At 39.4% G+C, this 16821-nt stretch overlaps 1 protein-coding gene and 1 pseudogene across 1 annotated transcript; both read left to right on the top strand.

Moving 5' to 3' along the window:
* The first annotated feature begins 5889 nt into the window (after positions 1-5889).
* On the top strand, positions 5890-6465 carry LOC149259562 (eukaryotic peptide chain release factor GTP-binding subunit-like). The gene has a single exon (XM_089454496.1). The coding sequence runs from the start codon at positions 5890-5892 to the stop codon at positions 6463-6465; it is 576 nt and encodes a 191-aa protein (XP_089310622.1).
* A 335-nt stretch (positions 6466-6800) lies between these two features.
* LOC149259561 (CAAX prenyl protease 1 homolog pseudogene) lies at positions 6801-7738 on the top strand (annotated as a pseudogene).
* Positions 7739-16821: the final 9083 nt, after the last annotated feature.

Here is a 16821-nt window from a genome sequence, read left to right as displayed (position 1 = left end):
ATTATGATACATGTGTTGTACTTGATGGCAACCCACTTGTATCGGAACAAATCACTTGTATATGGTAACTAAATGAATCTACGTAACTAGATGAATCTATAGGAGAGATATCAGATGTGACAGAATGCATGGCAGTTCAAAGGAATCATTTCAGAAGTAATATGGAAAATTAAAGTGTAATAGGTCTATTCAGAAGTAACAGGACATTGGTATAGAAGAACATGAAGACCGAACTTAGGTCTACTGATCAGAATAAAGAAAGTAAATAAAAAGGTTGATGTAAAGAAATTTAAGAAGTATACGCAGGTCCACTTAGTCAAAAAAACATATACACGCTGGTCCACAGAAAAAAAAGATCGTATACATATACACGCACTCCCACAGAAGGAAAAGAGCATACATGTTGAAAACCAAGGTTTTGGTCCAGGGTATTTGGTCTGAGGTATTTGGCCCAAGGTATTGGTCTGAGGTATTTGGTCCTAAGTGGTTTTGGTCCAAGGTATTGAGAAAGGCCTAAAACTATATAAGGAGGAGAAGATCAAAGGAATAAGTGCACAAGTAATGAATATCTTATGAAGTGTTAGAACAAAACAAATATGTATGTAATGGGTTTCTGATGCTTTGCATGATCTAGACTAAATATGCACGTGAGCATTTGATGATGGATGAGATCTAATGATGGATTAGGATCATAATGACTTATCATTGTGTGATCTGATAATGGATGGGCTAGATCTAATTGCTAACACATGGTTTATCCTTTATATGTAATGATATGGGTATGTCTAAAGTCGAGAATTGCAGTGAAGTTATAAGTAAGTATTTGGAGATCTGTATGTTGGTTCACTTTGGTGATGGTGCGTATACATGGTGGTTCGACTCTTCCAAGTAGCGTATGCAAAAGAAAAGCTTGATGTTCAAGGATGATTGATCTATCAGATCAGTATTGCTGTTTTACTGCTATCTATCAATGAAGTCTTCTTATATCTGAAAGTGAAATTGAATGATAAAGAGTATGTGTCTCATTGATTAATTGATTGAGAAAGAAGGGCGATCCCTATTGCTATTTGTTTAGAACTCTGTAATATGACAATAGATCTTCAAAATGTCACTGATTGGTACAGTTTGCGGTTCAGGTTTTATCATTCAGTATCTTTATAGGTATACACAGGATGGGCAAAATGAAGTATCATATACACACCAGTTTTCTTCATTAAAGGAGCGTATAAATTTTGACACATGTCTTTTGAGGTTACAGTTAGTTCTGGTTGTTGATGCAGTGTTCTGGGTTCAAATCTGTGTACTGGATACAGTGATCTGTCTGTTCCAGTTGATTGGTTGAATTTGATTAAGTTTGAATGAATGGTTGATTCAGTTGTGTCAGAGGTTCAGTGATTGTTTGATTCAGTTGTGTCATAGGTTTAGAGGTTTCCATGATTTATTGTTTCCGTTATATCAGAGATTGATGATTGGGTTTCATTTATATCAGAGATTGATGATCGACTTTTAGTGATATCAGAGATTGATTGGGTTTTAGTGATTGGTTGATGCAGATGTATTTGATGGTTTTATTACAATGGTGATTGATTTTGAGCTTCAATGTTACTAATGGGTCCATTATGAAAATTTGATGAAATGAGGCCTTCATGTGCATTGTTGTGTGCTAGGAGCATCTAGTCTAAAAATTTATGAAACATGGCCCCTCAAGGATACTGAGGGTTGGAGCCTTCAGTGAGGAAGTCAAAGCTTCCTACCAATAGTGGCTGGTGATTTGACCAGGGGGTTGGAGCTCCCTTCCAGTAGCATCGAGAGAATGAGTGAAGGTTGTAACCTTTTGTAGGTTGGAGCCTACATACAAGTAAATATATCAGCTAGTACAAGAACTAGGGGGTTGATGCTCCCTTCCAGAAGAAGCTGGAGAATGAGAGAAGGTTGTATCCTTTTGTAGGTGGGTACCTACGTACTGGTACAAGTCTGCACCAGTACAAGATTGTAAACAAATTTTCTTATTATTAAAAGAAGATAGAGATGATAGTAGCAGGTGGTTTTCTCCCACATTGTGTTTCCACCTTAAATATTGGTGTTCATGTGTGTTTCTTATGTATGATGGTTTATTCTATTATTACTACACATGGTTATTGTTTAATGTTTGATAAAGTATTGATGCACTAATTAAAGATCAACATATGATGAATTAACTGAATCATAAGTTCACTGGATATATGTTGGTTGCCTTAAGAACAGTTGCATGCACACGCGAGTTCCCTTCTCTGAGATAGTATATATAAATCTGATTATGGAAATGAAAAAGTTATTGATTTGAAAATACTGATTCACACCCCCCCCCTCCTCTTAGTATTATTTCCAACAATTGGTATCAGAAAGGGTCCTTTGGCAGAAGCTTGATCGCTTGAAGGAGATCCATATTAACAATGGGAAGAAGCTAAAGAAGAAAGCACCTCAAAAGACAAAGACATCTCAAAGGAACTGTGATAGTGGGAGAGATGATTGGCCTTTATGTGGAAGCAACTCTTCAAATTTAGAATCACCTCAGAATGAAGATGAAAAAGCAAAAGAACTATCAGGTACAAATTTGTTGTCCTCTGGTGATACATTTCTCTGTTCATTTGAAGACAATGAAAGTGACAGCGAAACAACTAAATTTTCTCTTATGGGTGAAAGACAAAGAAATCAAATAGAGGCAGAATTTAAAAGGCTCGCAAACATAATTAGAGATCAAAAAGATCTAATTGATAAAAGGGAATGTGCCTACAAAGAAGAAGTTACCAAGTTAAAAGCCCAGTTGGAGGAAGGAAACAAAATAAAGAAGCAATACAAAGAAAAGGAAGATCAAAGTCAAAGGTTGTAAGATGACGTGACATCATTGAGAAATGAAGTGAATGAAAAGAACACAACAACCAAGGAACTTATAAAAAGAACTAGCTACTGTGAAAGTCTTAAAGTTGTGGTCATTTCTCTAAAATAAGATCTCAAAAATTCAAATAAGAAAAATGAAGAACTACTCCAAGCATTTGAAGAGCAAGAAAATGAAGTTCTCGAATTAAGGCCGAAAGTGGAAGAAGGAAGAAAAGCTAAACAAATCATGAAGAAGCAGTATCTTGAAAAGGAGGAGCAATATCAGGTTGAGGTAAATATCCTAAAAGGTAAATTAGAAGAAAGGATAAACTTTTACGATTTCAAGATAGTACTAAGATTTTGGATGATATTCTTAGTAATCAAAGTTCACCTACCATCAAATTTGGTCTTGGTTTTCATGAAATTGTTAAAGTTGAATCTAGCTCACAAACTAAAGCAAAGAAATCTAGTGCAAAATCTAAAATTCTTAACAAGGAGATAAGAGGTCAACCCCATAAACGACCAAGGAGAGAAAGTCTTCAAAGAAAATCATTTACTCCTAACTATGGAAGTGATAATTGGTTATTTCCTCTAATGAGCAATGTTGAATGTTTTATATGTCATAATTTTGGACATGTTGCAGCCAGATGCAGAAGTAAAATGATTCAAGCTAATAACCGTCACACAGAAAGATCATCAACTTCTAGTTACTTTAAGGGATATTATTTTTCCTGCAATATGTTTGGTCACAAAGGCATTAACTGCTATAGAAGGAAGATGAAACATATAAGATGTTATGCTTGTAACAAGTTTGGGCATATAGCAAAAGAATGCATGAGTAAATTTCTGCCAACATACCAAAAGGAGCAAACATCATCACACTCCAAGGTATGGAAGAAGAAGAAGGAAGTACAACCAGAAATATGTGGCATAACTCAATATGCAGATAGAACAGACTTAGGAGGAATCGAAAGTATGAAATTTCAGTGTTCTAATTCTCATACGTAGTTATCATGAAGACAAGTCATGTATATACGCGAATTAGAATCTGCATAGTCACGTATATGTTGGTTTGATGAAGAAGCAGTGGGACAAACTCAGAAAATTGATCTGATATGGTTCATACAATTACCAATTATCTTTTCTATCTTGATGATAGATGACCATAGTTTTTGGATGTTATTTAGAAGTGCTTTTGATCCTCATAAGTTGTTGATAACTTGAAGTATGTCTAATTGATGATGATGCCTTGATATTTCTTACTGATATATGCAATGATCAGATATGACAATGAACAGGTGGCATAGGTTCAGGAGGAGAATATGCTATGCTTCTAATATTGCATTGTTGGCATTACGTTTAGAATTCTTTGGTACCTAATGATTCTTATCAATGGTGATGAGGCTTATGTGGCTAAAGTGTTTAAATGATATATCATGCTATGTTGCGGTTATGATTTGCCTATGATGATGATACTTGTATTGCTCGAGGTTACATAGTTGTTATTCAGATCAGATTTATGGGTGATTATGGATGACTTTTGATGATGCATACAGTACATATATGTTGGTTACATGGTGATCTTCATAAGGACAAGGAGAAGTACAAATCTTGAGTACACAACTTCATTATTTGATGATGAGTCACTCATTTCTTTTAAGATGCATAAAGTTCATATGGTGCAGTTATGATGCAGGATTCCTATAGTTCTTGGCTCTCACATGGTTGAGGATTGTTGTTGTTGTTAGTATCAAGAAACCTTGACAAATGACTATGAGCTCATGGTTTGCTAGCTACATATTGCTATCTCTTTGATGGATACACATTATGCTGGATACATGGATGATTACTTAAGTTGCATATTGATAGATATTGCTGGTTGGCCAAGAGAATGGTGTTATTATAGGTCTCATGAAGACATAGCTATTTGAAGACATGGATATTCGAAGACATGGCTTACTTACTCACATAATGATGATGCCTTCTTACTTTATGATGATAGGTTTGATACTCACATATGTTGATTAGCATGGTTAATCATTATCAGATGGGGGATGTTCCCTAGTGATGATACATGGTCAATATATTGAGGGTTCTTGTGGAAAGACCATGTAGTTCTTGATGATGATGTTATGATCATAGATGTGAATGATTTTTTGTTACTTCTTGAAGATATGACAGATGCTTAGTTGATTCATGGAAGGTTATGATAAGGCTCTTTCTACAAAGGAAATGAAGCAAGTTGATCTTGATGAGATCAAGAGGATGATTTGATATCTATATACGACATACTTTGTCACAGGTTGATGATATTTACTTTGTCATATCTTCGGAACTGATGATGGACATATACAGGTTGCCAGTCTGGATGTTGCTGACAGATGCATATGTTGCAAATCATATATGGTGTATGATAGTTGTTGATGACTATCATGGTCTTGTTTAGAACTTTGGTCTTTGTTATAAAGGTCATGTATATCACTCGATGAAAAGGTCATATAAAGGCCCATGATGTAATAATATGTCTCTGTCTATCATAGTCTTTTAATGAGTCCTTTTGGTCATATGATGTAATTTATACCCCCACTATGCATGGGAAGTGTTATCACTGAAGAAAAATGTTTTAAATCCTGAACATTCATTTTTTAAAAAATTTCTCAAAGGGTTCTTGTGGATGGAAGTCCCGTGTTTCTTCTCTATCAGAGCTGGATTGAGATTAAAAACACAGTGCATACTTCTGTCATAGGAGACCGAACGCACTCTCAAACAAAGGATATCTATGCAATATTAGAGAAGTTGTCTAGGGATGCAGGATATGTGCCTATAAAGGACACTCTGTTGTATGATGTGGAGGACTATAATGGATTCTTGTGGATGTGCTCAACAGCCAACTTTTGGAGAGGTCATTGATGCTATTCAAGTTGATGGAACAACTCCTTCATTGACAATCCCATAGTAATCGTTGCATTCAGGTTACCTCCAAGAGATCCTAAAGGTCCTTTCAGGATGCCATTAATAGATAGATTCAAGGATATGGGAACTGTGGTTATGGGAAAAACAGAGTCAGGCACTGTAAGGCAAGGAGACAGCTTAACTATAACGCCAAATAAGGTTCACGAGAAAGTTGTAGCTGTTTATCGTGAAAGTGATGAAATAAAGTATGCAAGGCCTGGAGAAAATGTTAGGGTGAAATTATCTGGTGTTGAAGAAGATGACATCTCTACAGGCTTTGTTTTGTCTTCCATTTCAAATCCAATTCAAGCAGTGCTGGAGTTTGAGGCTCAGTTACAGATATTAGAACTACTGGAACATAAAGCAATATTTACTGCTGGTTATAAAGCTGTACTGCATATTCATTCTGTTGTTGAGGAATGTGAGATAATGGAGCTGTTAGAGCAGATGGATCCAAGGATGAAAAAGCCAATGAAAAAGAAATGTCTTTTTGTTAAGACTGGAGCAGTTGTGTTGTGTCGCATTCAGGTAAATGACACTATCTGTGTTGAGAAGTTCTCTGATTTTCCTCAACTTGGAAGGTTCACACTTCGGGATGAAGGTAAAACAGTCGCAATTGGAGAAGTTGTGAAGCTCCTGAATAACATGAATAACTGACGGAAATTCACTGAGACTATCCCTCGGCAATTATTCCATATGCACTAATAGAATGAGTGGGGCCTCGAGGGATTCTTTAATTCATCTTTCTGCACAGATTATGTGAGGCAACCCGTGAAATCGTTTCGATTTTTAGATGCAAGGTGAACATGATGTCAGTAATCTTTATGACCAGAACTGTCTTCAAATGAAGAATAATGCAAGGGAGAAATTGCCCTTTTTATGAACTAATGGAGGAATTGCATCATGCCTTTATATTGACCCCCGTATTACCTTAGTATCGCGGCTTCCCCGGCACTCAACTCAACTGGAGATCAGGTCTACTGCATCCCATTCTTTTACTAGTTGGCCCTTTATTCGCTACAGGCGAGGCGAGGCTTGTCTTGGATTGGTCTAAAAAATGGCGTTTCCCTATTTGGAAGCTGTTGTTGGTTTCATGATCTTCATGTACTTCATTGAGACATACCTTGACTTGAGGCAACATACGTCACTTAAGCTTCCTTATCTGCCTAAGCCTTTAAAAGGAGTGGTGAGTCAGGATAAGTTTGAAAAATCTCGAGCTTACAGCATTGATAAAAGCCGCTTCCACTTTGTTCACGCAGCAGTGACCATCATAGGAGATTCAGCAATTTTACTTCTTCGAGCATTACCATTCCTTTGGCAGAAATCAGAAGTTGTAGTTGCAAACTTGGGCTTAGATCCTCATAATGAAATCATTCATACACTCATATGTTTAGCAGCTGTTACTCTTTGGTCTCAGTTGATAGATCTGCCTTTTTCACTGTATTCAACTTTTGTCATTGAGGCTCGGCATGGATTCAATAAACAAACGATTTGGCTTTTTCTCAGAGATATGGTTGTGGGTCTGGGCTTTTCAGTTTTACTTGGGCCACCAATTGTTTCAGCAATAATCATAATTGTGCAGAAAGGAGGTCAATATTTAGCAATATACCTTTGGGCCTTCATGCTTATACTGTCACTAGTGATGATGTCTTTATATTCTATTCTTATAGCTCCTCTCTTCAACAAGTTCACTCCTCTTCCGGAAGGGGAACTTAGGTTGAATATTGAAAGGCTAGCATCATCTCTAAAGTTTCCGTTGAAGAAGCTATTTGTGATTGATGGTTCAACAAGATCGACACACAGCAACGCATACATGTATGGATTTTACAAGAACAAGCGTATAGTGATATATGACACCTGGATTCAGCAGTGCAAAAATGAGGAGGAAATGTTCTCCAGATTGCCCGCCGGCTCCTTATTTTCCACCTGATCAACCCAGACAATTTCAAAGTTTTGGGTTGAAACTGTGTTTTTGGAATCACACAGCAGTTTCGTAGCGCGCTACGAAACTGCTGAAGATGATTAATGTACAGCAGTTTCGTAGCACGCTGCGAAACTGCTGAAGCTACACAATCTAATCTCAGTCAACCGGTTTTGAAATACAAGCGGGAATTTTGAAAAGGGGTATGTCTACAAGGAATCATCTGAAGCCATCAGCTTTCAACAAGATCAAGACAGCTTGCAAGAACTTTTGCCTACACATATGAAAACGGTGGACAGCGTATTAAGGACGTGGCATTTTGTCATATCATAAAAGAATTGAAGCATGCATCAGACAGCTTGAATGCGTTTTCTCTTTGGTTTTTAAAATAGTGGATGACACATCATCAATACAGCCTACAGCACATCAGAAACATGGCAGCGTTCCATACCTTGGATTATTAAAGACTAAGAAACATGCTGTTATATATTTGAGCAAATTAATGAAAACAAAAGCCGAGAAGCAGGGGACATCTCCTAATACTACGGGGCAGTAAAGGATTCAGCGTTCAAGGTCAATAAGGCGTATTTAACATCCAGCTCAGCCAAATCTAAAGAAGACCAGGTGTCAAAGAACAAGAACCATTGTAATCAAGGCTATTATTAGCATAACACGGTGTTAGAGTCCTACTAGATTTAGATCTCTTTAGAACTCCAGTTAGCACTTATTGTATTTAATAGTTAGTTGCAAAGCAGATAGGTGTCATCAAAAGTAGTTATCGAATTCCCCTCATGCTGGAGGAGGAATCTCGAATTAGGTAGAATAAGAATTCTATATATAGCTAAGACAGTGATGTAATGAGGGTTGGATATTTTATAAAAACAGAGTGCTGTTTTGGCTTATGTAAAGAACAGAGTTCAGTAATATAAGTTATATGCTTTTCTTCTCAGGATTCATACAACATTTCCATGTTCAAGATGTGTTATTTTACTTTGTCCTTCATGTCTTTTTTCAGTTGCTTAGATGAGTAATCACTCAGAATTCACTTATGCTGCTCTGACTTCCTGTACTCATCTATGAACTGTGGTTTTATAAGAGTTGTATTTTGAACATTTAAATGTCACATGCCCTGACTTCTATGTTAAAGAAATATCATTATTTACTGAGGTTTGATTGACTCCATAAGCCCAATGGAAACTTATGTAATGTTTGTCCAGCCTTCATTATTTGTCAATGTTATTCACAAGAGTTAGCCATCTTATTAATAGTCAAAATCAATAATCCTTTGAGAGAGCCCTCTCAGGCTAAGGAGGCTAAGCCTTAGTCAAAAGATTGGTGTGAAATAGTTACTTGAAGTCTTCCTGGGTTGTAGCCTTCCAGGGCTTGATTTTGAGATAACAGGAAGGATGATGTAATAATTGTTATATTTCAATCATGTATAAACGTTTGGTATATCCCCACTTGGTTGGGAGATTGATGTATGTATGAATCATTGATGATATGAAGGTCATACTCACATAGCTTAGTTATAGATTCATGTTATTCTTTTAGAAAACATATTTGCAGACTCTGCATGTGCTCAGGGGGAGCATGGATGGTATAGTGCATCTCAGCATGTACAAATGGGGAGTTTAATCAGAGAATTCAGCATGTGCCTAGGGTGTTGTAGGGAAAAGTATCCGATTCGGATGACCCTATCCCACTCTAAGGGTGATAGTACCTCAGCAACAACTGTAAAGAAAACTACTTAAGGTTTACTTCTTTACGAAAGCAAGAGAGAATGAGGAAATGCACTAACTGTTGCCTTGCGCTTAATGTCGAATCCAAACTCTTCTCTTTGGCTGCTTGCTCCCAGCTCCTTGCCCTTTTGCTGGCCTAGCTACAATGAGACCCTGCAAAATAACAAAGAAGGAAACTACAAGAAGCATGCAATCATAACTGATTCACGGATTAGCATAAATCAAATATACAATTATCACAATATATCATTGAAACAAGTGCATATAGAAGAACCTCAATAGCTTTTATTAATGAAGAAGTAAAGTTCTGAGAAGGTTACAACCATTGAAGGCCCCAATCCAGCAACACCTCCCAACAGAAAGAATTTCTCCTCTTCACCTCCTTCAAGCAATCACCCAATAGTTCTATAGTGAAACCAACAGCATATCATTACTTTGCACAAAATTCCAGCCTCCTGAGCTCATAGGAGAGAGCTCAATATATAGATGAATTGAGAAAGGATGAGTCAGCTTGCAACTGATGTGTAGCTGCCTTGTGTCCTCTCTCTCTTCAGTTGATCTTCAGTTCTTGAGTCCACTTGGAGAACCTTGCTTCCACTTGGAGAAACAGAGCCTCTGACTCATCACAAGGCGAAATCCCTGATCCAAGTGTCATTTTTGGAAGATTCCAGAGCAATGACTCAGTGTGCCACTTGTCCCATCTCGCTCAACACAGGTGGCCTTTGTCCTACCTGCTTTGCAACGCAGGTACACCATGGAGGAGTTGAGTTTCAGCGCAGAAGCCTAGTGGAGCACCTGCTTTGATTTCAGGATTGCTTGTTTTTGAGTGTTTTCAGGTGGAGAACTGATCTGAGAGCTGTTGGTTTGCTGACCTTGTTCCTCTAGGGGTAGGAACATCATGTTTAGGGACTTTGGATCCCTTGGATTATTGACAATTCATGCCTGATGCTGTAAGGCACAAAATTGTCTATAACAGATGCCCCCTAAAGTATGAGGTCGTTTATCGGGTGAAATGCTTTATTAGGAGTATCCGAAGTTCATTCAATCTGCTGAGAAGTGTCCTGTAATAAGATACAATACAATACATTATTTTTCATACTTTTTCATGATCTAGCTGAGGCGGGCATTCCCATGCTCAGCTTTATAAATACATTTTGGTACATAGAACAGACGATCGTCTGATGGTAGACTGATAATTCTCTGCTGAAATTATCATCCTTTGAGAAGGATGATCATCTGCTGCGATGATGTACATATCAAATGTTTTTATATCCTGAATATATATCGCAGCCCGGATGGATGAAACTAGATCCGGGGTCTTCAATCTCTTCCGATCTTCACTCGATGCACAAGTCGATCCATGTGAGAATTTCTTGAAGTCGAACATGGAAAGACATTGCTTGATTACCGGTCAATGATGTAAACCGTTAACAAGCGCGAGAGGAATCACTGATAAGGATGATGACCCTCAAGGTACGGCAGTACAATTCACATGGTGGGAATAAAGGACTTGGCGTCGACCACCATGCAAAATCTTCTGGTCGAAGGTCATTGATGTATACCTGTCGCCGGAAGTGAGAAACTTGCCATTGAGGCATGCAAGATTCAAAGTACTGAAGGGGTTGTTCCTAGATCAACTCCTTGGATAATGAGCTGATGTCGACAAGGAGCGATCCGTCAAAGGAGGGCCTTAATGAATCCCACATCAATGACACGGAACGGAGCTAGTGATTGTGATGAGGTGAAAACAAACTGTGATGTATGATTCAGGGTGGCGGTCATGAAATGGATGAAGGACAATGTATGGTAGTGGATGGGACACGGTTGACTCTCTGCAGAACAACATCTCTTGAACATATAACGACACTGATGTGATGGATTGGTAGCATTACCCCAAATGTGGATGGTGTGGCGAGGACCATGGTGATGAGACCGGTGAATGAAACAACCCAACCCGAGGTGATACGGAGGACAAAGTGTCATGTTCAAGAGCGACTTGCTACCATTAAAGCTGTGAGGTTCTCCCAATTTTTCCCCAGTCATTGCTGACCAGTACCTCTTTATTTTTGTCAAGCTTGAGGAGGATAACATATGCTTGTTCTATAACCTGCCCTTCGGGCAAGCCCATCGCTATGTTTTAACGAGCCTAGCGATAGGGAAACTCGTTCTCGTCTAAAGACAAGTTTGTCGCTATTTAATGAATTTAACGAGTCTAACGACAAGGATAACTCGGTCCTTTTCATTTTTAGAGAGTCTGAAAAGGTACATAAAGTCAACTCCAGAATTCCTTTTTCGTCATCTAATCCCTTAAGTTCGAAAAAGTATAAAACAATACAGAAGGGATGAATTTTCGATTGCTTTAACGAGCCGAACAAAACAAGCGCTCGATCTTTTTGTGCAATAATCCCTTAGGTCCAAAAAGATTAAAATCTAGAGGAGGGATAGCTTTCCGGTCGTTTAACGAGATGGAAGGCCAAAACTCGGCAAACTTTTCATATTTTACGAGTCAGTGAAAAGAGCTCAAAGAAGACTCGTCTTTTGAGGAACGAGTGATGAACAGGGCAGCAGCAGATTCCAGGTACAGGTTGGAATATTCCAATCACGGCAGTGTCACAAGGATGGCTTAGTGAAATCACTCTTCGCAGCTGTTCCTCAAAATGGGTAAACAAACATATGGAGATGAACGATTGGCCAAATGAACGGATGGAGGTGAGACTGCAAGAACACGACCAAGGGCTTTAATATGGCTGTCAAAGGTTACATTTACCAAGGTTATTTACCGGTTCATTTTTTCTGGGTGAGCTTGAACTCTAGGGGAAGATTGCTCACAACTTATGTTTATTTTTTAACGAGCATGAACTATGTGCTAAAACTGCTCGGATCTTGCGTTTATTTTTTAACGAGCATGAACATTGCTAAAACTGCTCGATTATACCAGTCATAATACAAGAAACGCCTCAGGTGAGATAGCTATTTTTTAAGGAGCTTTATCTCACGAAGCTATGCTCCTATTTGGCAAGTTTTGACTTTTGCCCCACATCCTTTCTTTATGCAAGCTGGAAACGGCTAATCCTACGAGTTTAAAGGGTTAGACCTACAGGTTTAAAGGGAGGACCTAAAAATTTAAAAAATAAATAGTCGTCCCATGCTTGCACTCCAAAAGGTTTGCATGCCCCCAGGTATAAAGTATAATTTCGAGGCTCTGCCTCTTTCTTATTACCCGAAAAATGGTTATGTTCGCTGCCGCAAACTAAACTCTTTTTCCGGCGATGTCTATCATTAGGTTGCTAAGGATGGTGACTACTTGTTGCAGCAATTTCATCTCTTTCTTTGGAGGCTGCCCCTACTTATACTTCAAAACATATGTTTTAATGGGTGAGGCTTGCCTTCAAAGATGGTGGCTATTTGCCGCTACAAATGGATCTCCTTCCTCAGGAGAGCCTATTTTTTAGACAAAGGGAGCCAATTATTTCGCTCACATAACTTTGACAAAAGAACTTTATCCTAGAACAACCCTCTCTTCCTTCCTTCGGACGGGGTACGGACTAGTCCCATTCTTCTGCGGAAATTAACTTTATACCCAAGGTTTCCTCTGCCCAAGGCAGGCCAGGGTGCATGCCCCCTGGGTCCCAGTTACATCTTTCCGAATCACTCGCATTCATCGGGAAGTAGAACCGGGGGTGGAGGCATTCCTTGAGTGAATAAACCGTTAAGGGATGGTATTTGACTATTTGCGATGCGTGATCCTGGAGATGAAAGTTGGTCTACGAGCTTGACCATTCTTCCTTCGTGCGGAAAACACATAACTCTAAAGAGTGAGGACACTATCGCCTCCATGCAATATATATAGTCTCGTCCAAGGAGTAAGTTATAAACCAAGGGTCCCTGGACGACCATGACGTTCATATGAACTGTCTTCCCCTTCAATGTAATGGGAACATTGGGGAGAATCCCTAACGGGTGACTGGTTCCTTTATCGAAACCCGATAGATTTCTCATCTCAGGTAAAAGCGCCGGGGAACCCAGTGCTTTCCAAGCAATAGAGGAAAGGATACTCAGAGATGCCCCTTCATCAATGATAGTTCCAGCCATCACCATTCTGTAGATTTGGACGATGATTCTGAATGGGATACTGGTTGGTAACCGGGGTCTACCTAGTTGATTCCAATCAAAGGATACAACTAGGTTGCTTGGTGGTGGGACCGAATACACGGCCGGATACGACCCTGACGATGTTCCTTCCTGCGATAAAGGAATGGGTGCATTGCCCTGATGCTCATCAGAGTCTGTGTTGATGAAAAGAATATGGACGGTGTCATCCTTATCCTCTTCAGTGAGGGTGTCATTTGAAGATGGGTCTTCAATGACGGAGTCATTTGAGGATGAAACCTCTGAAGGAAGAACCGGGTCAACTGCCGTTTCGACCTTTAGACTTTCGTCTGGTCTGGATTCAGTAGGTTCCTTCTCAATGACCGACACTTCAGCTGACCACTTGATCGGGCCAGCTGGATTTTCAACCATCGAGGGACTTGGCACGAGTTTTTGGTATCCAGGAGGAAGTCTTAACGGTGAAACCGGACGATCTTCCAAAACTCTCTTCGCCTCATCTAAGAATGGACATCGGTGGATGGCGTGATCGCCTTCACACAACATACAGGGTGATCTTGGTCTCCCTTTTCGTCCTTCACTCTCGCTAGTTGACGGACTGCAATCAACATGACTACCAGAGGTTGATGCTACCGGATTGTGCAACCTGGGGGACCAGTCCCTTAGTATCCGGGGAATACAAGGACAATCACGATGGAAGTGGGTCCCTTTGCAAATGACACATGGCGATTTAGGCCCGGTCGGTGCAGTGTGTGGATTTTTGTCAGATGTCTTTTGCTTGCCCCCAGTCGCCTTCGCCATAGGCCCCTTCTGCTTCTTTTCTTTCTTCTTCTCCATGGGAGGCTGACTTTTGCCGGCTCTACCTCACGAAGATGAAGGATCAGAGGAAGAATTGTAAGAAGTGGAAGGCTGGTGGGTAGTTCTAGACTGGTCTGACTGTTGATTCGACTGCTCAGGATTAGTGGCGATCTGAACTACATTAGTTGAAAAGATCCATACAGGTAGGCCAATTGTCAATCCTGGAAGTGACAATGTGGCCATATGAGGCGCACCAACATCTCCCCAAGAGGAGAAGGGATTGGGACTTCCACCAAGGTGACTTCCTTGGTTGGTGGGCTCCATACTTTTCAACTGAAAGATCAACGTGGGAATAACAGGTGATTATGTTCTGATTAAAATAAATTTTATTAACGACGCTTTAGACACAACTTTTCTTTTTCATGTTTTAAGAGTCGAGAAAAAGCTAAAGATGACTCTAGTCTCCTTCGATGTTTTAACGAGCCCGAAGTGACAAATGCTCGGATGGACTTTTTCAGTTATAGAGTTTGAAAAAGGCCAAAAGAAACTTCTCTGGAGTTCTAGGTAGAGGGTGTGCCAAACTTTTCGCGAAACCACAGAATACGTTTTACGGTACGGGTGGTCGATCTTCGTGAATGCTGTGTTCACTGCATCGCGATCAGTAGGGCGGCCGACACGGCTTCCTATGGATAAAGGCTTTGTTCCTATAGGGGTCTCCCAATATATACGCGATGGTACGTGGGAGCACAAGTCCGTATTAGTGCCACCGACTCTCAGGAGGAATCACCCACCTTCGTAGAGATCGACAGTCACTATGTTTAACGACGCCGGAACACGTCTCTACCTAGACCTCTATGTGTTTGCGTTATGTTACAAAGCGTTGTTATGTAAATTAAATCTATTTTAATGTTGATCTTGTTTAGCAGTTTGCCTTTAAGGATCACCACGAGATGTATGTAACAAATTCCTGAATGCAGTCTAAGATGAGAAGCAAACTTTTCAATCTTTCAACTTTGAAAATCTTAACTACTGAGCGAGAAGAAAGGCAAATCTTTTCACACAGATCATAGAGCACACACTAATGCAATTGTTTCCTAAATCAGCATGCAAACAGTCAAATGCAAAATGCACAATGCATGTATTTTCTTTTCCCTTTCTTAATGTTGATGTATTACAAAAAGAAAGTTGTTATATAACTTTGATTTCGATTTAAAGCGAAAACAAACAAGTTTGTCCAAAATCAAAAGACACCTTAAGATTTACTTGTTTAATCACTGGAAATACATGAAATCAAACCATAATGACGAAAGTAAAAGACTAATCAGCTATGGACAGCAAACAAACTAACTCTTTAGACCAGCAAAATGCCTAACACAGGTTCAGATCTAAGAGGCCAAAGCAAGACTAGTTCACTTTCGTAATGGGAAATTGTAAATGATGTAAGAAATACAAAAGAACAAGTACAATTTCGTTATATAACAGAGGCGGAATGATGGCAAGTAAGGTTGGTTTTAGATAGGTACTAAGACTGAGAACTTATTGCAAAAACTATAGTGAAAACAGGCAAGAAAAAGGGAGGAAACCCCAACTGCTCAAGGCAAAATTGGGCCAACGCAGGTGCTGCACAGCCAGTCTAGCTCTCAGCGCAGGTAGCCCCTCCGGGACCTGCGTTGCAAAGCAGGTAGCCTGTGTACTACCTGCTTTGGAAAACGAAAGTTACGTTTTCACAGTTTCCGGGTCACAATTTTCTCAAAAATTCACGGTTTTTGCTCAAATCAGAAGCAATCAGTCAAGCACACACAAAGGGATGACAAGGAAGATGAAAAGCTATCACTAAGAGCTTACAAGGATCCTTGTAGATCAGCTCTTCAAATCATGAACATGCTCAGAAATGAGCTAGAGTAGCTGCCCTCTACTTCGCTTTTGATATAGTCAAAAGCTTTTCGATTTGGTACTCTTTTGTTCAGGAAATGAATAGCAAAATACTACAAACAATCAAACAGATACGATCCCCAGCGGAGTCGCCAGTTTGTTGTAGGGAAAAGTATCCGATTCGGATGAACCTATCCCACTCTAAGGGTGATAGTACCTCAGCAACAACTGTAAAGAAAACTACTTAAGGTTTACTTCTTTACGAAAGCAAGAGAGAATGAGGAAATGCACTAACCGTTGCCTTGCGCTTAATGTCGAATCCAAACTCTTCTCTTTGGCTGCTTGCTCCCAGCTCCTTGCCCTTTTGCTGGCCTAGCTACAATGAGACCCTGCAAAATAACAAAGAAGGAAACTACAAGAAGCATGCAATCATAACTGACTCACGGATTAGCATAAATCAAATATACAATTATCACAATATATCATTGAAACAAGTGCATATAGAAGAACCTCAATAGCTTTTATTAATGAAGAAGTAAAGTTCTGAGAAGGTTACAACCATTGAAGGCCCCAATC

Source organism: Pinus tabuliformis, chromosome 6 (assembly GCF_031772625.1).
Source record: "Pinus tabuliformis cultivar Carrire ecotype Pingquan chromosome 6, CPIR1, whole genome shotgun sequence".
NCBI classification, from domain to species: domain Eukaryota; kingdom Viridiplantae; phylum Streptophyta; class Pinopsida; order Pinales; family Pinaceae; genus Pinus; species Pinus tabuliformis.
Note: the sequence above shows the minus strand (reverse complement) of the source record. Positions and strands in the feature narration are given on the sequence as shown.

Coding starts and splice junctions, on each gene's coding strand:
- LOC149259562 (XM_089454496.1), top strand. CDS start 5,890: ATGGGAACTGTGGTTATGGGAAAAACAGAGTCAGGCACTGTAAGGCAA.